This window comes from Lissotriton helveticus, chromosome 8 (genome assembly GCF_964261635.1).
Source record: "Lissotriton helveticus chromosome 8, aLisHel1.1, whole genome shotgun sequence".
Classification (NCBI taxonomy): domain Eukaryota; kingdom Metazoa; phylum Chordata; class Amphibia; order Caudata; family Salamandridae; genus Lissotriton; species Lissotriton helveticus.
In genome coordinates, this window is record NC_136069.1 from 256,755,256 (window position 1) to 256,777,141 (window position 21,886).

Below are 21,886 nucleotides of genomic sequence, written 5' to 3' on the forward strand. Positions count from 1 at the left end.
TATAGGAGGCGAGCTGTATGAAGGACTCCAAGGGGTTTTGGGACCTATTGAGAGCTAGGAACAAGCCCATCGATCTACAACTTACCTGTAACATTCCTGGTGACGTTTGGTTTGTTCATTTTTCCAAGCTTTACTCTATCCCATTGGGTGAACCCCAATTAAGCATGGGTGCCTTGGCCAGTCCCCCAGCCATAGCCACTACTACAACTAATGACTGTCCCTTTAGTGTTAAGGAAGTTGAATGGGCGATTAAGTGCATTGTAACCAATAAGGCTGCAGGCCCAGATGGAATTCCGGGTGACTTGTTGAAGTTATACCCACTACTGTGGAGTAGATTAATTGCTTCACTCCTGAAGGCAGCTGTCTTGGGAGCCCCTCTCCCTGACTCCTGGCGGGGCGCAGAGGTCGTCCGTATTTTTAAGAAGGGCAGTCGGGACGACCCAGCAAATTATCGCCCAATTAGCCTGCTGGACTCAACCCAAAAAGTTGCGGGTAAAGTGGTATTGGGTAGGATCTTGCAGTGGGTGGAGGACAATCAGGTTCTCTCAGATTTTCAGGCGGGTTTTAGATAAGGGACAGGCACAATTGAGCAGACATTCCGCTTTTTAATGTTATATTGGAAAGTGGTGGTACTGGGAGGAGGCAGCTTGTATCTAGTCTTTATAGACTTGCGAACTGCCTTCGATCTGGTCCCGCGGGCCCAGTTGTGGAAAGTCCTGGATGGGTTGGGCATACCCCCTTATTTATTGGCCCTGCTTATTAAGTTTCATGAAAGCAATTTTGCCCAGATCAGATGGGGTCTCCAGGGGGAAAAAACATCTCGTATCCCTGTAGATAGGGGCGTTCGCCAGGGTTGTGTGCTGGCCCCCACTCTGTTCTCGTTGTATGTGAACGGAGTGGTGGAGCATCTTCTTCAGGAACCATCTGACGCACCTTCCCTGGCAGGTAGGAAGATACCAACGCTCCTATTTGCTGATGACACCCTTCTGATCTCTAAATCTCCATCGGGCATCCAAAAGTTGCTTTCTAGATTCAAGGGCTTCTGCGACAACAGGGGCCTTTCTATAAATATAAGCAAGACCAAATTCCTTGTCATTAACCCCCCTAGGAAATCTGTCTTCCCCCCTGCTCTGGACCTTGTTCCACTCGAAAGAGTCAAAGAGTTTGACTACTTGGGTATAAGACTCTGCGACACTATGAGTTGGAAGGCACACCAGCAAAAGGTGTTTCTGACCCATAAAAGGGTTGCAGGGGCTCTGCTCAAAGAACAACGTGCCTCATCTGTTAAACCTATTGGGGCACTTCTGGACATCTATAGGGCAAGGGTGGTGAGTGCAGCTTTGTATGGCGCGGAACTGTGGTGTGTACAGAGAGTTGACTGTCTAACCTGCCTCGAAAACAACTTCCATAAAGATCTCATGAAGTTACCCCACAGTACCCCTACACTCCCCCTCCTGCTTGATGCAGGCACATACCCCATAGGTGAGCAAGCTAGGCTTCGTCCCCTTCTATTGTGGGCAAGGATATGGAATGTTCCAGAATTGTGTAGCTATGCCGATGCCCTACGAGAACTCCTATCTTCTCCGAGCTGGCATAAAGTTATCTGGCTCAAGGAGGTTAAGCGGCTCCTTTATGAATTGGGTCTAGGCGATGCTTGGGTTAATAAAACAGCTCCTCCTAAGCAAACGTTAAAGAAGATCTATTGGTTGTGGGCGGCTAATGTGAGAAGGTGCAACCCTAACCACTGTAAATCTGCTGCCCAGTTTCTTTTAATTAAGGAGCTCCCACTTAGAGAACCTTACCTGGACCTGATCCACAATCCTGGAGATAGATCATTGTATTTTAAATTCAGGGTGGGAGTCCTGCCTGTGGGGCTGTTTACTTCCACCTGGAAACCACCATTGCAAACCATACCATATTGCCCCTTTTGTGTTTCAAAGGTAGAGTCTACTGCCCATTTGCTGTTCGAGTGCTATGCGTATGCGGCCCCCAGGTCGAGATGGCTCAAGCCACTATGTAAGAGCTTGGGCACCAGATCACACTTGGTAGCCCTACGCATTCTATGTTCTGATGCCAGACCCTTTTTAGCCTGTTGTATGGCAAAATTCTTGGGTTGGGTTTGGCGAATAAGGTCTGCAAAGATGCTATTAATTCAGTAAAGTCCCTTTTACTTGTATGAGTTTTATGATCCGGCTAATAACCTACCTTTGCAAAGCTATGCCTATCTGTAGCTTCTTCATTTTTTGTATTGCCAATTTGCTTCCGAAGCTTCTTTTTTAATACCAAATGTTAAATGTTTTTATCAAATTGTTATACTGTAATGCAATGCTTTTATGATATGTTTTTATATCGAAATAAAGCAATACAAAGTAAAGCTATTATATAGTGAGATTCCTGCCATAATGTGTTGCCACACTACAGGCACCAAAGGGGTAAGTGGATTTTGTTAAAGGACAAGTAGTTTTATTAAGTAGATATTTTATTAAATTCCCCACCCCTGCTTTACCATAACTTTCATAATAAACAAATCAGGACTGTAGACTTGCTCATAGGCTTGCCCCCATTTTGGGTGGCGCCTAAGCCCCTGAGTAGTAATTCGGAAAGCCTTATCGGTTGCCGACTTAAGATACGGTGAAAGCTGTGCTGAAAAGCTACATCTATAAAAAGAAGGGGTGGTATATCGCTATAAAATAAAAAAACAAATTTATTGATATATCACACAAATAGACTGTATGTAGGTCTAAGAAAAATGGGGTTGCTGCGGTTTACCCTAAAAATTAAACAAATCTTGACAAGTTACCTACAAATTAGACATTAAAATAGGGAAATAGGAGTTTATTTCCCCCTTAAGAAAAGTTACATACATAAATAATTAACTTGACTACAAAGTTGTGATGTAATCATACCCCCAATATAGTCCTGCAATGTCGTGACTACTTATGTACTTTCATGTGATGTAGAGACCTACGTAAAGACCTACATCCATTTATAAAGCACTGCCCATACCCTTTCTCTGTATTCTGCCTGTGCCATTTTGTATCCTTTTTAGTTTGGCCTACGTAGGATGTTAGATTTAGTGTAGGTCTATAAGGTGGTATAATCAAGTTGCAGCCAATGCCCCAATGCATTGGCATTGGGTGAAAGTGTGAAAGTAGTCAATCATACATGCAGGCGCTTAAAAGGTCAGCGAACACCGTATCAAATGTACTGCTATTGATGTGCACCAGTTGTGTCCGATGGGGTATATGGATTCCACATTGTTACATTATATCGGCCAAGCCATCAAAGTTATTGTTGAGCCACCAAGTGAGTGCAAACATTCACCACCGAAGATTCGCTCACTCACTGATCTTGTTAAATCCAAAAAGGAGTGCAATTTAGAGTCTATCTAGCAGCGACAGAGATCCAGATCACTGGTGTGCCATGTAAATTATAACCAAGAGCAAAAGTCCACCCATGTTAGGTGCTATGAATAGAAAGCAGTGTGGCAAATATTTGGGACTAATGCCCCTTCCGGGACCAAATAAGACATGATGCCATATTCAGATGCTTTCAACCATCCACTCTTCTACTGGATGCCCGGCCTAAACACCCTATGGCCAGAGGAGATTGATGGGGAGGAAGGGTTTTATTTTAAGATGTTAATTTAGAGGCTTGGTCCTTCGGTGGCTGCGCTGATGTGCTTCAGCATATTCAAGTTCCTGTCTAAAATTATTCCCAGGGATCTTGCAGAATCTATATAGTGTGGCAAGAAGTTAATAGCTGTTAGTTACCCATTCCTCAATATCAGGTTTGGGCAGGCGATTAGGAGGAATTCCATCTTGAGAGTGCTTAGTATGAAGCGGCTGCCGGTCTGCCAGTTTTTGGGTTTTTTGGTAGCATTAAGTTGAGGGAACCAATATAGTCATGGGAGGAGACTTTCAGGTACAATTGAGCCCTATAAGCGTACGTCATAATAGATGTTGGAGGATCTCAGAATTTCCGTTAAAGGTTCCATGAGCAAGTTAAAGAGAAAAGTGAGAGCGAGGAACCCCTAAGGATAAGTCACAAAGGCCAGAAGGGAGCTTTCCTATGTTTTTAATCAATGTATTAAAAATAGTTAACTTTTGAATAGCAGTACATAGACAAATAGTGCAGACGACAGTGGTTAGTGTAGCAAGTTAAAGCGCACCAGGTGGGGAAGAGGGAATTAAAAGAACCAAGTCAATCCCTAGTTATAAAAACAAGTAATGTGCAGCTTTTTCAGGAGCCCATTGTCATATTAGGGAAAACTGCTGTTGCAGTATGAGGTCCGCATATAGATCTTAAAGCACATATTTGATCTCTCCTTGAGTCACTTGTAATAGGTCAAGATTTGGAACCAGAGGGGTTAACTCATGGATTGTTATCATGATTGACAAGTCATTTATGTGCCTCAGAGGATTCTGCAGTACAGGAAAAACATCCCTTCAAGATTAAGTGCCATGAAGAACTGGATTTTAAATTAAAAAGGGGGAGGGGGATTTTACATATAGGTAGGAGGGTCCATGCCATTTAGACTTAGTTAACACACAAGCTCAAACGTACAGTAAGGAGAAGTCAGACAAAGATTCTTTTTTATTGATCATGATTCAACACTTGTAAGCCAATTTACCAAAGCATTTAGTAGTAAAGGATGCAGCACTACAGAAGTACCTTTGTGAATCTGCCTGAAAACACCCAAACCCCTATAAGTAAAAGTCCAAGGAGAAGACCGTGCATTCATTGTACTAAATGCACATGAACATTCCCTGAATATTAAAAGCTGGTTATGCTTTGTTAAATTTCAATGTGAATGTCAATGTTAATTTTGAATGCCGTAGGCAACAGAATGCTTAAGGAACTACAATGCTTATGCAAGCCTCAAAGTTCCAATCTACATCCTAGGTTACCCCTGCACCAACACATGTATAACTATTAGTGAGGGATACAGGCAGAGTGGTTATGTCTGCACTCATTGAGACTTAAATAAGGTTGGTACAGCTAATATTACCCCAAAAGGAACTATGATCCATTTGAAGAAGTGGGAGTCTGGACATTTTCATTTCAAAAGTTATTTTTTAAAATTCCATTTAATATGTTCCATGGAAATATTTCAGAACTATACTATACATGATTCTTTAGGTTTTAAATGAGTGCACTAGGATTTTAGCTTCTATAGCACAAAATATTTTCTCTTCTTTTGGCGTGCCTGTAAGAAACTTTGGCTTCAGATGTATTGCACCACTTTAAATTTAAAATAAATCAATCGTTTTACCTTTGGCTGTCAAGGTCACAAAGACAAGCCACATAAAAAGATATTTTGGAAACCAGTAAAAAATGTGCACAGCAAAAGCTGGACAGAATGGTAGAGACCCAAAAACTGTTGCAGAAAATGTATATTCAAATTCACTTAATTTAATGATTTACAAATGTGAAGTCTTAGGTACCAAAAGGGAAGTAACTCAGAGGAAGGGCAGAAATCTCACACAATCTTACAGAGACAGCATATTTTAAGGTTTGAACACACACAAAGAGTAGCAGAAAAATAAAGTTGACTTAATTGGGAAAAAATGATCTACAAACCTGCATACTCGTAAAACCAAGCTAGGCACTTCTTGCTTGAAAAATGATCTTCTCCTATTACTCTGTCTGGAGTCTGTAACCTGTAGTAGCTTAAAATAAAAAATGTGACATCAATAACCCAAACAAAACATTATAGGAGACCCACAATATAAATAATATAATTCTGCTACACAGCTTGTTTTGAATCAAAGAGTGATATTACAAATGGAATATCAGGACATTCCGCAACAAACAAATTAACCTTTAACCCCTTCGCAGCGGGGGTAATTCCCCTGCTGTGCTGGGGGCGCGCGCACAGCGCCCCCATGCTCATGACGAGCTGAGCTCGTCATGACCACACCCGTTTCCGTGGAACGTTCAGCACAGCAGGGTTATTATCCCCACGTGTGAGCGTTCCAGGGCTCTTGACAAGCTCAGCTCGTCATGGGCACACGAGCACCGTGCCTCATGACGAGCTCAGCTCGTCATGAGCATAGAAGGTGTTAAAAACACCAGTAGACACCAATAGTAATTAGTAGCTACTTTCAATTCGGTCTGCACGAGGACAGGATTATGTTTGTTTCTTTTACCAATGAATACCGAAACTATACAATCCGAAAAAAGGAAAAAAAAACGAAAAAAAAACCGAAAACATGGTGAAAATGTAATACATGATCAACTTTCAGCAAGCATAGCCAAATAGGACATTTTATAAACTAGAAGGTACAAAATGTTTCACAAATCTACCTCTCCTATTTGGTGCAAAACAGTGAGATGACAAATTATGGTAGCACTGTCATGTCAGAGCTCTGACCAGTCTGGCTTATAATATGGCATAAATACGGATTCAAAGGAGGTTTTGGTTATGCAATTATTCCAGGGTTCACTTTTTAGAACCCTTTGAACGTGGAGAAACAAAAGAAAGGTATCAAGCACACATGCTTAGCAGATTTTCGCAAGAGCAAATCTACACACGCATGCCTGCTTGTACAAAAATGGAATGCATAAAAGCTTTGCTAGAATTACATCAGGAAAACGTGAGGGTCAGTTTTCCTGTTCTACCACGGGAAATAATTCATTAAAGTCAAATCTGTACTCATACGGTCCGTCCTGAGGGTGCCTGCGCATTTTCCCACTCCACAGCGAAAGATTGCAAGACAATTTCACAGCCTTGCAGCTTAGCACAGGTAGCAGAAGTATTCAGTAGCCAGGCAGCCTCGCTCAGAAACAGTAATTTGTTCTGTGACTTTACTGATATGTGAACCAATACTAGGAAGGGCACACTCAATTTGGGGTAAGAGGATCAGGGGCACAGCCCCAAGGGGAGGATGGGGCGGGGGGGTGTTTGGGTTACGACCTAGCACCCGAATACCTCAACACGCGCCTATCCTTCTACACCCCCACCCGCCAACATTCGATCATCCAATCAAGCCCTCGACGCAATTCCACGCATCCAAAGATCCACCATGGGAGGAAGATCCTTCTCCTACTTAGCGGCCAAGACCTGGAATTCCCTCCCGTCGTACCTCCGCCTCACACAGAACCACCTCTCCTTCAGAAAACAACGAAAAACTTGGATATAGTAAAGCTCCCCCCTCCCTCAAGCGCCTTGAGACCCTCTGGGTGAGTAGTGCGCTATACAAATTTAAACTTGACTTGACTTGACTATGACACCCCTTAAATAAATGCATTCTTGGCTTGGTAGTAGGGCCTGGGAGCATGCGTCAAGCCTGCTATGACGGTTTCTCTTGTCATCTGGATTTCACAAACATTTTTTACTTGTTCATTTTTTGGGATGACAGCGCCTGCAGTGTGAATGCAGACGCTCCCCCCAGATCAGGCAAGAAGATTCAGACGTCGAAAGGCACCCCTACAACAGAAGCTCCTGGGCCTTTGTGAGCTGAACCGATGGTGCCCCTACAACGACCCCACATCCCAACTTACCTCTGCTCATTGATACAATTTTGTACCACTAAGCATAGTAGGTGTGATCTCATAGGACATTCGAACCAGGTAGAAGAAACAATGAAGATAAGATGGGAGCGCATCACACCATCTAGTGGTACAAAATTGGATCAATGAAAATTTATGAGATAACAACTGGAGCCAACACTGGATGGATGATAACATTGGGATATTGAGCAAGCCCTGGCGAAGTCCCACAGGGACGAAACGAGTTGGCTGGGTCGAATGGATTGCTTCTGTCAAATTGGCAAGTTGGAATCAAAGTAACTTGCAAGACCCCCAAATAACTTTTATTCATCACATCAAGACTACTTGATCTATTACTGGAGAACAGTTTAACCATCTATTGATTTTGTAATAGATAATCCTGTATAGAATTGAAAGCTCCTGTTAATTTGTTATTTCTTGACCTTGTGTTGGGGTGGCCTCTTGGAAATGGGGTCACAAAAGTAGAGCATGAGAGGAACCAGAATTTGTATTAATTACACACCAGTGCGCCGTTTGGAGCCCACATTGCCAGTGTGCCGTTTTCTAATATTCTTCATAGATTCAGAAGCAGCATGGGGTTCATGATTCAATATGTTTTTATTTTTTCAGGGTTCTTCTAATATTCTTCATAGATTCAGAAGTAGCCTGGGGTTCATGATTCAATATGTTTTTATTTTTTCAAGGTTCTTCTGAAATATTTCGATTTGTGTGTTTCTGTTTATAATACGGCTGTAGATCGTTGTTTATGGGGCGAATTTATTATTTTGGTTATTTAGTGGGTTTTTTTCTTTCTTCATTTTGTTAAGTTGTTTTTTTTTTCGTTATTCCCAAGGGGAAAAGTAAATGCAGTGTTCCTGGCACATACTGGGTCTGATAGCAGTGTGATGTAATGGATTTCAATTGCTAGATTTAAGACTTAGAATAATGGTTGAGTATTCCAAGCTAATTGGAGGGGTAGCTGCAGTACGTTTTTAATGTGGCAGCTCATTACGGAACAAACAAGCGTTGAAACTTACTGCAAAAGACATTGTTTGTTCTTCCATAGTGAGGCGATCACCGCACATAGTTTTATGCAAAGGCACATACATGGCCATAAGGTCTCTGAAAAGTACAACTGCAAAGAAGGTCGATGATCACTCCCAGGAAAATAAAAATCAGCTGGTATTCTGAAGCAACAAGATCGACACTAAGCGTCTACTTTTGGCAAATGGACACTCCTTCACCAGAAGAAACTTTCTCTGCACTGCTAGTCCCATGAGCAGACAACTAAAGGTTAAAATGAAAGTATGACCATAATCATCCAGGACTTTATCCCCCTTTGCTGCTACGCCTCCCCCATCCCTCCCCCCGCTGTGCAAAGCCTTTTTTGGGGGGCTATTTGGGGTAGTTTGCACTTAAGCCCCTCTAACTTTTGGTATCAACACCAAATGTACGTCCTTTTCTTAGAACAACTTGATGATTCTGAAGGTACCCAGGCTTTGAGGATTCCCCCGGAGGGAACCCAGAAATTAACCAAAATACCGCAAAATATTTGGAGGAGGGGGGGGGGGGGATCTTCTCAGCTTTCAGGGACAGGCAGACTTTTATCAGAAAACCAACATTTTTCACACACTATGGATATTTACTGGGACATAGCCTATTTTTGCTATTTTTTGTGTTTTCAACCTCCTTCCAGTTAGTGCTAGAAATTGATGTGAAAGCAATAATGGATCCCGGAAAGCTGTACATTTCTGAAAACTGGGTATAATGCCGCATGTCGCAAGGCGAAAGGTGATCTCTTGTCCTGCATCAAGGAGGGCAAAAGCAGACTGGAGCTACAGGCCAGAAGACGGGAATACAAGAAATTGGTTACCCACGCCAAGATGGAATGGGATCAAGACAAATGGGAGGATCTCTCTAGTTCTCTAGCCACCAGGGAATCCCGTAAGTTCTGGCGAATTGTTAACACGGGATCCGAGGATTTGGCATCGGCAATAGAACCAAATATTGCACCAAGGGTATGGCAAGAGAACTTTCAGTGCCTCTATACAGTGGAAGTTGGGGCCACATGCTACTTACCCCAAACCACAACTAGTCATGTAGAGGGGGCCCCTTTACAGAAAAGGAGGTGCGAGCTGCCATTGCGGGCCGGTCATTAGGCAAAGCGCCTGGGCTGGATGGCCTCCCAGGCGACCTCTTTAAACAAGAGCCTGATGTATGGGCCCCCTATTTATTGGCAATATTTAATGCTGTCTTGAAGGGCTGTCTTGAAGGGCATGGAAGTGCCCTGTACTTGGCTGGGCGCAGAGGTTGTTCCTATATTTAAGAAGGGTTCGCCTCTGCTCCCAGCCAATTACAGGCCCATCAGCCTTATAGATGTGTCCCAGAAGCTTTTCGGGAGGCTTATATTAGATCGCCTCCAGAACTGGCTCGAGGAAACTGCTATTCTGAGCCCATACCAGGCAGGTTTTAGAAGGGGGTGTCTACAACTGACCAGATATTTCGCCTAAACCTCATTTATTGGAGGACCGCACTAATCGAGGGGGGCAGCTTGTACACGGTGTTCGTGGACTTGCGAGCCGCCTTAGATCTGGTGCCAAGATCAAAATTATGGAGTGTGCTTGCTGACTTAGGTGTCCCGGCAGACATTCTTTCCATTCTGATGAAATTACATCAGAATAATTTTGCGCGTGTTAGGTGTGGCAGGAATGGGAACCTAACGGAAAGATTCCCCGTTGACAGAGGGGTGAGACAGGGCTGTGTGCTGGCACCGACCCGGTTCTGCCTCTTTGTGAACGGGGTTATCGCCCACCTGACCGGGATCGGTGACATTGACGCTCCCAAATTGTATGGCAGCAGGGTGCCCGCTATCATGTTTGCGGATGACACCCTGCTGCTGTCGAAATCCCCCATGGGAATACAACGGGTACTGGATGGGTTTTTTAAATTTTGCACGGAGAGGGGCCTTGAGATCAACGCCTCTAAAACAAAATACATGATCCTAAACCCCACTCCCTCAACACGCCCTAATCCCTTGCTTGGCACAGTGCGATTAGAGAGGGTCTCTACATTTGAGTACCTAGGGGTAACCCTAAATGAGAACATGACATGGGGGACACACCAGATTAAGGCTAGTATGAAACTGGTGCAGATAGTGGGTGGTATCTCAAGGATGGTGAACAATTCAACATATCGTCCACTTGGCCCTGTCATTCAAATTTATAAATCTCAGGCACGGGGGGCAGTTACCTATGGGGGAGAATTGTGGGGCCATACTTCTGCCCAAAACCTGATGATTACGGAAAACAAATTCATCAGGCAGCTGGTAGCTCTCCCATCAAGGCCTATAAACAAATTATCCCTGGTGTCTAGGATATTTTCTACCCCTTCTCCCCTCAGAAAGACTGATTATGTGATAATTCAATGATGGGGGGAGCAAGAGCCCTTGCCCAAGGAACCGCTCCGCCCTCCCTGGTGCCCAGTGGGTGGATACCTGCGTGGGGCGATCCCCAAGCAGGAATGCACTAGGGAAGGGTACCACTGGCAAGGGAAGATTCTCCTCTTTCCAACGACCCCTCTCCCATGTGGTTCGGAACTCAGGGATGAGATAGCACCACAAGCGCTTTAACAGTGAAACTGAAACCAAATTTCATTTTCAATGTAATGACGGCAGCGTGCCATGCGCACGGTCATTACATTGGGGGAAAAAAAGGCATGGAAGGTTGGGGAAGCTCTTATCCACCTCCTGAAGCCCACCCCCCTCTCCTCCAGACAAAAAAGAAATCCCTCTGCTGTTTGCAGCAGAGGGAATTAGTGCGCCTCATACGGCAGAATGGTTCAGCCTTGAGCACCGAAGGGGTTCAAGGAAACATAAAGGGTAGTTGACTGCCCTGAAACAGATTAACCTTTTGGATTTATTTGGGATGTCTGTTTAACCCTTCTTTGGCCCGTTTGTAAATGTTCAAAAACAGCAAGAACTAATAGTTCTCCAAGCCCTTTTATCAATGTAATGCAATTAAAGTCATTAGGTAAGAGGCTGGATTTGATTACTTTTCAAGGGGGTAGGAATTTCTTTGACCGAATAGCCGTCTGAAAAGAAAAGAACAACTTTTCATGCATACATAAGAAATAGTCCCCTTTTATGCCAACAAGTTGAACAGATCTACTGAATTCAGTTACCTACCCACTAGGTCGCCTGGAATCAAATCTGCAGTTACCTCATCTGTAATGCCTGCATGTATGTCAGTGCTAGGATCATCAGACTGGGGTACGGCCGTGAGCAGGGAAAAGAGACATTGGTGCAAGGGGGGTAGGGCGTTCTCTCATAGCATTAGAGGCTTCCCCAGAGTCTATTAGGGTGGGCTCTAAATGTGGATTGAAAGGCAAGAAGAGGGAGCCGGTGGAAGGCAGAGTGGATTCCTCCAGGCGAAGAGCAGAGTGAGCACCTGCTACATAAGGAGGGAAAGTGACGCTGGTAGCGCAGAGGGATAATGGCACATAGCAGGCGCATACAGCAGGCAGCTGCATTGCAGGCAAGAGAAGGTCACGGATTTCTACCACCCTTGTCGCCAGTTTTTGTGTCCCGTAATAATGATGACAGGTCCGAAGCAGTAACTTCCTTTATTTATTTTCTTCTACTGGGCCAGACCTCCCTGCAGCAATCGTACCTCTCCTTCCTCCAACCCCCTACTAATCCCTCCCTTTCCTTTTCCTGTCTCTTGTCCCTGCTCCCGACCGTGCACCAGTCTGCAGGGTCACGACAGCTTCGAATACTGCTTTGGAGGATTACACCATTTTAACTTATCCCCTTCCTAATCTTTTTTAAATCTGCCATACTGGCTAAAAAAATTCACTTGTCGACTGTTAAATTAAAATTATTTAAGATTACAACGTCAAACTATGGAGATGGAACCCAGATCACAGCAGTCTTTAAGCTACAGTACTAGTAAGAGTTGACAGAGAACGGTCATGAATTTATTATTGGTACATGAACAGCTGGCCACAAAGTAAACATTTACAACGTATCCGACTGAATATATCACTACCTTGTGAGTTTGCATTTCTTTAAGCCAAGATCTTCAGAACCAGAGGATTTTCTCTTTTTTTTCACAGGCATATTTTCCCAATATGATGATAAATTTCGAATGGCTGCACTGTGAAGACGTTTCTGAAAAATACAGTTACCAGCAGTTAGATTCAATAAACATGCCATAGTACAATCCTCAGTGACATCAATATTGCAATTCACTTTCTCCAAGTGCGAGTAAAATCAAGTTTGCTAACAAATTATCAAAACAATACTGTTAGAACTGGGGGTCTCTAGTTGGCAGAGGTAGGTACCACTGTCCAAATAGGGACCCTTGCGTCAGGGCAAGGAGAGAACCCTCTGAGATAACCCCTGCTCACCCTCCAGGTAGCTTGGCACGAGCAGTCTAGGCTAACCAGAGGCAATGCGTAAAGTATTTGTACTAACACTCACAGTAACACAGTGAAAACACCACAAACTGACTCCACAACAGTTTAGAAAAATAAAGGTATTTTAATCTAAACTACACAAGACCAAAACGACAAAAATCCAACATACACAGTTCAAGAATATGGTTTCCAAAGAGTTCTTGAGGTTTGCGATAGAATTCTCTACAGATGCGTGAAAAGTTCACAGTTGCGTCACGTTTACTCACAGTACCTTTTAGTTGCAACAAAGTTCCAAAAGCAGAAGCTGGTGCGGTGGAAAACAAGCGATGAGTTGCTCCTGAGACCCTAGGGAAGCGATGCTACAGCCCCGCTGCAGCAGCGGGCGTGTTGCGACGAATCCGGTCTGTATGGGGAGGAAGGCCACTTGTATGGATTCCGGTGCGTAGGTTCCATAGGAAGTTTGTTCTCGCAAAGGAACGATGCCACGATCTTGTAGGGGCTGCGACGATCTCCGGGGCGATGATGCGCGATCCAGCGGTTATCCTCTCTCTCGCAGCTCCTCGATGCGATGGTTCTGCGACGATGCTCGCAGCGACGTGATGCGGTCCGCAAGCAAGCGGTGCGGCGAGGTCACCCAGCGACAACAGGCTCTGCGACGATACTCGCAGCGATGTTAGACTTTCCCGCACCGGTCTGGTGCGTCCCGCAAACGAAGGATGCGACGATCTCGACCTTCATAGCGGCGGGAAACTTCTTGCACTGTCGGGGATGCGCTCCGCAAGCGAGCGATGCAACACTTTTTAATGGCAAAAGTCTCTCAAGCTTAGTTTCAAGCTTCCCAGCACAGGTACAACTTTCAGAGGCCCCACAATTGGATCAAGCACTCTAGGAAGGACAGAACTCTCTCAGCAGAGTTCAGGGAAGCTGGGGGTGAAGTCCTTTTGTTCCTGGGACTTCAAAACAGGGAGCCAGCTCTTCTCAGGCCCTTGGAGATTCCTTCAAGACAGGGGACCCAGCACACTAGCAAAGTCCTTTACCTCTCCTTGGCAGCAAAGCAACAGCAGGTCAGTCCAGCAAAGCAACAGGACAGTCTTCATCTTCAGTTTTAGCTTTCTCCTTGGCAGAGGTTCCTTCTTGATTCCAGGATGATCTAATTTTCAGTTGTCAGGGGTCCTGTACTTGTACCCCTAAAATCTTTGTTCTCTCTGTGCATGTGGGCCCGGTCTGAACCAGTCTGGGTGTTTCCTGAGTACTTTGTTTTGCTGGCTTCTTCCTTCCTTTCAGAGTGAGGGGCAGGGTCGTCAGCCGCCCAGCAGGAGGTGGAGCCAGCATTGTGGAAGGCAGGCACAGCCCTATTCAGGCCCAGGTCCTAACTCCTGCCACCACTCCAGTTGCAAATGCAGTCATTTAGCCTAGGGCTGACTCAGCCAGCCTCCTGGGGAATCCCCAGCCCCTGTCACTCTCAAACTAGACAGTCAATACACAAACAGGCCCAGGCACACAGAAGGGTCAGACAAGAGAACAGCAACTTTCTAAAAGTGCGGTTCTCAAACACAGGATTTAAAAACAACCTTTCCTAAAAGATGTGTTAATAAATTCTCCCTGGACTGAAACAAGCATCCTAGGACCGGTTCCCATTTTAACTTGGTCATTCGATCAGCTGTTTTAAATACATCAACTACAACTCAAGTTGTCATTGCCCATTTGCTGCTTATGTACTGAGCAGTAAAAATTGAGAACATTGGCAAAAACCTGAAGTAAAGAAGAATTTTAGTTAGCTGCCCTTTCTCCCTATTCCCTTCAAAGGATTCCAGGCCATCACATGGTGGTTTGTTTGGATGCAGCATCAGGAGAACCACAGCTCTATAGCTCCAAAATTGTAAAGGCAAGAGAAGAAGTGGGCTAGCTGTTCTATTCGAGCAAACAAATCTCACTAAACCAGATGACGCCTTCATACAAGGTTGTGAAGCCCTCTTCACCAGAGACAACCCTACACCATCTTCCTCCTCCCTTACCGACCTTCACCTTTCAATGCAACATTCCCAGTCACATTTCTAAACACGGTTTCAAAACAGATAACACTAACCTCCAACCTATGCATTCTTGGTGACCTAAACATTTGGTTTGACAAACCCAATATGCCCCAACCATAAACCATCCTCACTGGCCTAGACACACTGAACCTACATCAGATCGTCCACAAACCGACATCGCTGGGCACATCCTAGATGTCATTTTTGAAAATGTAGAACTTGATGCCCCTCAAACGATTAATCCAGTCACATGGTCAGAACACCATTTGCTAACTTTTCAACATAAAACCAAAAAGCAACACCCTTAAAACCCCCGATCAATCATCCAACGATCAACCAAGGAACAAACTCAATTTTGAACAATTAGAAATGCAACTAACATTGAACACAGATCTTGAAAATATAAATTTAGTTAAAAAACTACTAGTGGCTACAGGAATTTTTTGATATCCTAATAGCACTCAGAACAACAAAACAGGGCAAAAGAAAAACAGGCCCCATGGAAAAATACAGGCCTTAAAGAGAAAATAGCAAATTAGAAAGCTGCAACGCAAAACAAACTGCAATCAAGACAAACTTCACCTAGAGAAATTTAAGATTATACAAGTTAGCAATCCAAAAAAGCTAAAAAAGTTAAATTAAAAAAAGTGCCATTCAGACAGAATTCAAAATGCTAAAATGTGCAAATAAAGATTTGTATAAAATTCTAGAACAATTTCATAAACCTAAAAGCATAAAAGAACTCATCCCATTAATTAAGAATTCACGGACAAGCTGGCAAATCACTACACAACCAAAGCAGGCACGGTGGACAAAGGGAAACCACTTGCACCAGCCCCTTTCTAAAAAAAAAACTCCAGGTTTACAGAGTCTCCACATTCCTTCAAACAAATATCACAAAGTGAATGTATGGATCAAGTCAAGGCAAGCAGGCCTGTAGGCAGCCATTCTGACTCTTATCCACCACAAATCTTCAAGAACATTCTACTAACTACCTCTGCTGCCACTCTAGTAAGAAGAATCGTCATCAATTCCTTAACTACAGGAATCTTTCAGACCTATAAAAAGGCATACATACGCCCAATATTAAAGAAAACTAACCTAGACCCGCTTGATCCCGACAACTACAGACCAATTAAAAATGGACGTTTCCTGGGCAAACTTACAGAAAGAGTAGCATTCGCCCAGATGTCACAATTCACTGAAAATAACTTCATACTTTCCGACTTCCAAACAGGATTTCGTCCAGAAAGAGGTATTGAATCTGCTCTCATCGCCATCTGGGATGACCTCAAGAACACTGTAGACCGGAACGGGGTGGCTGCACTACTTATCTTGGACCTCTTAGCTGCCTTTGACACAGTTGACCATGACACTGTAATACAAAGACTCTACAAAGTCGGCTAGAAGGGACTGTCTTGACTGAACCCCAATCTACCTTCAAAACAGAATAAATGTAATCCTAGTCCCCCTTCCTCACCCAAACATCACAAAAGCAAGGCTCTATAATCTCACCCAAGCTTTTCAACATTTACATAAAGTCATTACCGGCAATGATTAATGAATTTCACCTCACATGCTATAACTATGCAGATGACACAAATACTCCTTAAACTGGAAAGCTCCAAAGACATTGGAATCTCTCACATTGTCAATGACCTCTGAACTGTTGATCATTGGATGGTATGGAGCCATCTCAAATTGAATGTTCTCAAAACAGAAATATTCGCATGTTGCTATTGGAAAAACTATGACCCACTCGCCGCCTGGCCTGACAATCTGGGAACACCTCCTAAAGTACCTAAGGATTTAAAAAAACCTTGGAATTACCATGGACTCCAGCCTATCAGTGAATACCCAAGTGGACATACAAGCAAGATCAAGCTTCATTACTATGAAAAGTCAGCGACGCATTTCCCACCACCTGGGATTTCCACACCTGGGATTTCCACACCTGGGATTTCCACACAAGGTCCAGGCTACTATCTCATTTGTACGGTCTAAACTTGATTACGCCAATGTTCTGTACCACGGATCACCTTTATCAACTATGAAAAAACTACAAGGGATTAAGAACTCGGCTGCCAAACTACTCCTACATGTAAAGCCACAAGCCCACATTTACCCTGCCTTGAGAACTCTACAATGTTGCCTGAAGATCCACTTTCAAGCTGCTTTGTATCGCCCATAAAGCAATACATGGAACAGAGCCGCTTTTCATCAGGAATAAAATCACTAATATAGTCAAAATCTCCGCTCCAGATTGGCACCTCGCCTCAAAATCCTACCGTACAAGGAAAAAAAACAAGCATTGGCATAGCCAATAGGTCTCGCCTTTGAGACCTTATAAGTATTTAGTTATGCAGCAGGTCCCAAAGGTGAGAAGCATAATTTAGACCAGTGTGCAAATTACATTTTTCTATCAACAAAATCACCTGGCCGTTCAAATCATGTGCAGTAGGTGTTCTTGCATTTTTGAGAGAGCTCGAGAAAGAAAACAACAAATAGAAGCTTCTGATCACGTGGAATGTAGTTCACAACTGCTTGCCAGGACCTCCTGCTGCGCAGGGGTGGACTGCGAGGCACCGGTTTTGTGTGGTTCGTGTGCAGCGGACACTGGCATTTGCTTGCCTTTACTTCCCCTGTGGGGGTTCCGTCAAGTAGGCAGGGTGGGGAATAGTTGTCCGAGCGGTGTCGAGGTCAGCCTGCTAGGGCTTACAGTTTATGTCTCCACACAGAGAAGAGAATCAATACTTTGAGACTGCGGCAGTGCCCTCTGTGTAAAACAACAAGTGCGCGTCATCTGAAATGTTTCTAGCCGATTCATGGCAGCGCATCAGGAAGGTGCCGTTGCTGCTGCAGTGGTGGTTCACCTCGCCGCCCCTGCCCCCTTGCTAGGTTGGATACTTCTATCAGGTACCATGGAGCTCGCTCTGCTTCACAGCCACATGCCACTCAATAAATCACACTTCAGAGCACAGGTCGCGCACACTGATCTGGGAGCATCCGAGGGACAAAGCGCGGGTAAGATGCAATAATTAGAACCAAAAATTAGAACATTTGGCTAGGGCCACTCAAACCCCACCAGACTCCAAGGCACGCGGTGAAAGACAACACGCGCTTCATTACGGAGGGCTGCTTTTCTATCCTTCTGTTTACCAATCTTTCTGTTTTTCTCATACAGTCAATAACACACGAGGGGATAACTGACAAGCGACCCCTGGAACAGCGACAGACCACGGGAGGAGAGAGGAGTGTCTGTGGCATTAGTGGCGGCTGCTAGGGAACGGTGAAGGGAGGGGTGTTAGAAAAAAAGAAGAGACTACTTGCATGCTTGTCGCTTAATGCCATGTCGCCTCTGTTGAGGAACTCGAAATTGGCATATTACGAGTTATTGATTAAAACTTCACCCGGGCCAAATCAATGCTTTTGCTGTGTCTAAATTGAGAGGGCTTGCGGGCAGTTCGAGAGAAACGCTAGAGAGGGAGCGTGCGGCGTGGCATCGAATTAAAAGGCAACTGACACGGCCACACAGCGTTTCCCTTGCGGAAGCGAGCAGGGGCACCATCTGTTTGCAAGATAATTACAAACAGATGTCGCCAAAGCTCGCTCCCGCAAGCGAAACGCCAAACATGCATGTGTTGCAATAGAAAGCAATGCAAAACATGCAAGTTTTTGCCCAAAAAGCTGATCGATTCCAAGAGGTCCCCTCCTATGCAGCACATGCGCGCTGCGTAGGCGAGACCTAAAAACACAGGTGGTACATCCTTCTCTGTTCATACAGCCAACTATGGAATTCATTACCCCAAACATAAGATAACTATCTTATCTTCAGAAGACTACTCCAGAGTTAGCTCTTCCCGGCACAATAAACATACTCGGACACAGAAGTACAGCATGTCCCTGTGTATATAAGCATTTAATTTCATTATATGCATTACCTACTGGCGGTCGCCAGTAGGTATAGTTAGGACTTATTTTCCATAAGAAATCCGCAACATTCTATTTGGAATAACTTTGGCGCCGGTTGACGCATCTTCACGAAAATTTCAAAACTGGTGGGGTGCTCTGGTCCGCTCCTATCCTGAAAGTCTCAGGGTGATTCGTGAAGCGGGGGCAGAGAAAAAAGGGGGGTCCCAAAACGTTATCAATGCAATTTTCCATAGGAACCGTTCATCACGGCTACAACCCAAACTGCTGAACGGAATTACATCAAAATTGGCAAAGAGGTAGTCCTTGGTTCAGACTCGTGCCTTTTGCTTAAATGGTGTAAATACGTTAAGTAGTTCCTGAGAAAATAACAGTTAAAAGTACATATCTATGGCTCAGCGCGAATTTCGGATGAAATTAAAAGAGAAGTGCAGGCTCCCGCGCTTCAGTGGTAATTAGCCCTCGGGGGCCAAATCCCCAGGGACCACCACCACCCGGGGCTTCATGAGAAAATGTGGGGACCACCACTCCGGGGCTTTTAAAAGAAGTAATGGGTTGGGGGGGGCTCAAAGGCCCCCCCCCCCCCAAGCCTCGCGGACCGCTTTATCACAATATTGGCGGTGAGGCTCACGCCACCCCTGGGCTTCTTTGCATAAATTAAATTTTTTTAAAACCTGTGGGGGGGCTAGAGCCCCCTCACACGCCCAGGTGACCGCCACCTCCCCGGGGCTCTAATATTCAAAATAAGGGGGTCCGTGACGGTGAGGTTCCGTGATTTCGAACCAGACTCCATTTTGTTTGAGTTGTTCGTGACGCCATTTTTGTGTTGCCCTCACGTAGGCCGTGGAGGTAACCGAATTAACAAAGTTGCATAGGCCTCATTGTTTATGTATGCATTAACATGCCCGTTTCTGACGTGAGTGAATTGCAAAGACGCTGACCCCGTCACCTGAAACTGACACAAAGCCAATTTCTCTGGCTGATCGTTGTCTAAAATTGCCAATCAATTTTCAGGAAAATCGTTAACTTTTAGTTTCTTGCACATATCTTATCCTACTCAACATTTGAATTGATTCTTTCATTACGACTTTTCATTTCATGGGTAGTGCTTTCAATTATGGGTTTGTCCGGCTTGTGGAAATTGAATTTGGGACATTCCTAATAATTAACTTTGGGTTGGGTTACTGTAAATTGGGTTTTTGTTAATGTGATAGTTAGAAAATTTATCCTATTGGTCAGAATTTTGCGCAGTGGGTGTACATTTGTAATGAGAATATGGTGTATAAAAAGTGATGTCTTGCTCTATGAAAATTGAGCAGTTTCCTGAGTTGTACACCGTGTTGTATTGCTTGGTTTACTGTTACTAGCTGCAGCTAATAAATTTGATCTTTGACGCCATCCAGAAGTATTCCGTGTCTCTGCATTCCAAGAAAGGAGAATCCGAAGACTTCGGGTGTGTCCCTGGCACCGCTGGGTTCTAAGAAAACCCGGTTCTTCAACGGACCCCCCAGCCCCGGGGACCACCACCCCCGGGGCTTTAGAAATGGTGGGAGGGGGGCCGCGCGGCCCCCCTCCTGGAGCCCTTGATGGTCCTGGGGACCACCACCCTCCAGGGCCAGCTTCTGCAGTGTCTTGGGGTGCACACCCCCGGGACACTGTAGTTTGCTATGGCAGGGCGGGAGCCTCATGGCTCCTGCCCTGCCATAGCAAACTGCTTTGGTATTTGGAAGAGAGCAGGGAAACCTGCTCTTTCTTCCAAATACCAAAGACGATTGTTTTTCCACATGGGGAGCTGCACCTTCCCAGCTCCCCATGTGGAAAAGCTCCCCGCAGGAGGCGGGGAGCTGGCAGGACCGTGGGGGGGATTGGGCCCACCCCCAACGGAGATGACCAGCCCCAGGGGATGGGGTCGCCAGGGCTATTAGTGGCCCGGGAGGGGGGCCATGCGGCCCCCCCTCCTCAAGATGAGGATGGTGTTCCCGGGGCCATAAGTGGCCTAAGGAGGGGGCGGACCAGCCCCCCATCTAAAATTAAAATAGAACTTTAAAAAAGGCCAGGCCCCGGGGAATGGGGTTCCCGGGGCCAATGTGGCCCCCTTCAAAAATGACATTTAAAAATAAAAAATAAATAAACAAGTGCCAGGCCCTGGGGGAGGGGGTCTCCAGGGCCAAAATATTAGGAAAAGAAGGGGGGGCCATACAGCCCCCCTTCTTAAAACAAAAAAAAGAAGACAGACATCACACCGGAGGCCAAGCCCCCGTCTTACAGCAATCTGCAAACGCACCCCGCGGCGCGTTTGCAGAGGGGGAACGAATTCCCCTTGAATACTGGGCGTCCCAACTAGTCCACCATTTAGTGCAAGAGATCCAGAATACAAAGGGTCAGAGAAGTAGTAGCAGGTATTTAAAAGAACATGTCTGACTAGACTGTTAAGTGTCAGTATTTAAAGGAAAAATCTAGCCATTTACTTTGCACACCACCAGGAACTGGAGAAAAATGCTCCAGCCAGTTGGTGCTCTGCAGAAACCTAAGAAGGAAATTCATTGCCCTTCAGAAGAGTTATCTTTCCAGCCACTGTTCTGCCTCAAGCATGCGCCAAGTGCATCAGACTGCCCCTCCCCTCAGCACTTCAACTGCTCTTTTTTTGTGCCCTGGCCTGCAACAAGCAGAAGATACGAGACATAAAAGCAATCCCATTAAGTGTGGAATTTAAATTAAACCTGGCTAAAATATACCTGTTGCTATGCTTTTACAGATGAGCTGAGAGAGAAGGGGAGCCATAGAGCTCAGTGAGAACAGGAATGTGAGGCGGAAGCAGCACATTTGCATGAGGAGCTGAAGAATACAAGTCATCTAATCAAAAGGATGGTAAAGAAACTTTGGGCCAGGAGAGGGACAAACAAAAAGGGGAAGGAAAACAGAAGACTAAGGAGAAAACCAATTAGATGGACAAGTCCATCAACAAATGATAAGCAATGGTCCTAGCCAAACGTCACTGTATCTATAGGTACTGT

At 44.9% G+C, this 21,886-nt stretch overlaps 1 protein-coding gene across 2 annotated transcripts in view; it reads right to left on the reverse strand.

Annotated features, from left to right (window-relative positions):
* Positions 1-21,886, reverse strand: part of DCUN1D5 (defective in cullin neddylation 1 domain containing 5) — a 132,134-nt gene that overhangs the window by 92,926 nt on the left and 17,322 nt on the right. For both annotated transcript variants that reach the window (XM_078657017.1, XM_078657018.1), the window contains exons 2-3: positions 12,540-12,661; positions 5,584-5,672 (exon numbers count right to left, since the gene is read on the reverse strand). In XM_078657017.1, coding sequence (XP_078513143.1) covers positions 5,584-5,672; positions 12,540-12,610 — 160 coding nt within the window. In that variant the 5' untranslated portion in view covers positions 12,611-12,661. The remainder of the gene's footprint in view (positions 1-5,583; positions 5,673-12,539; positions 12,662-21,886) is intronic.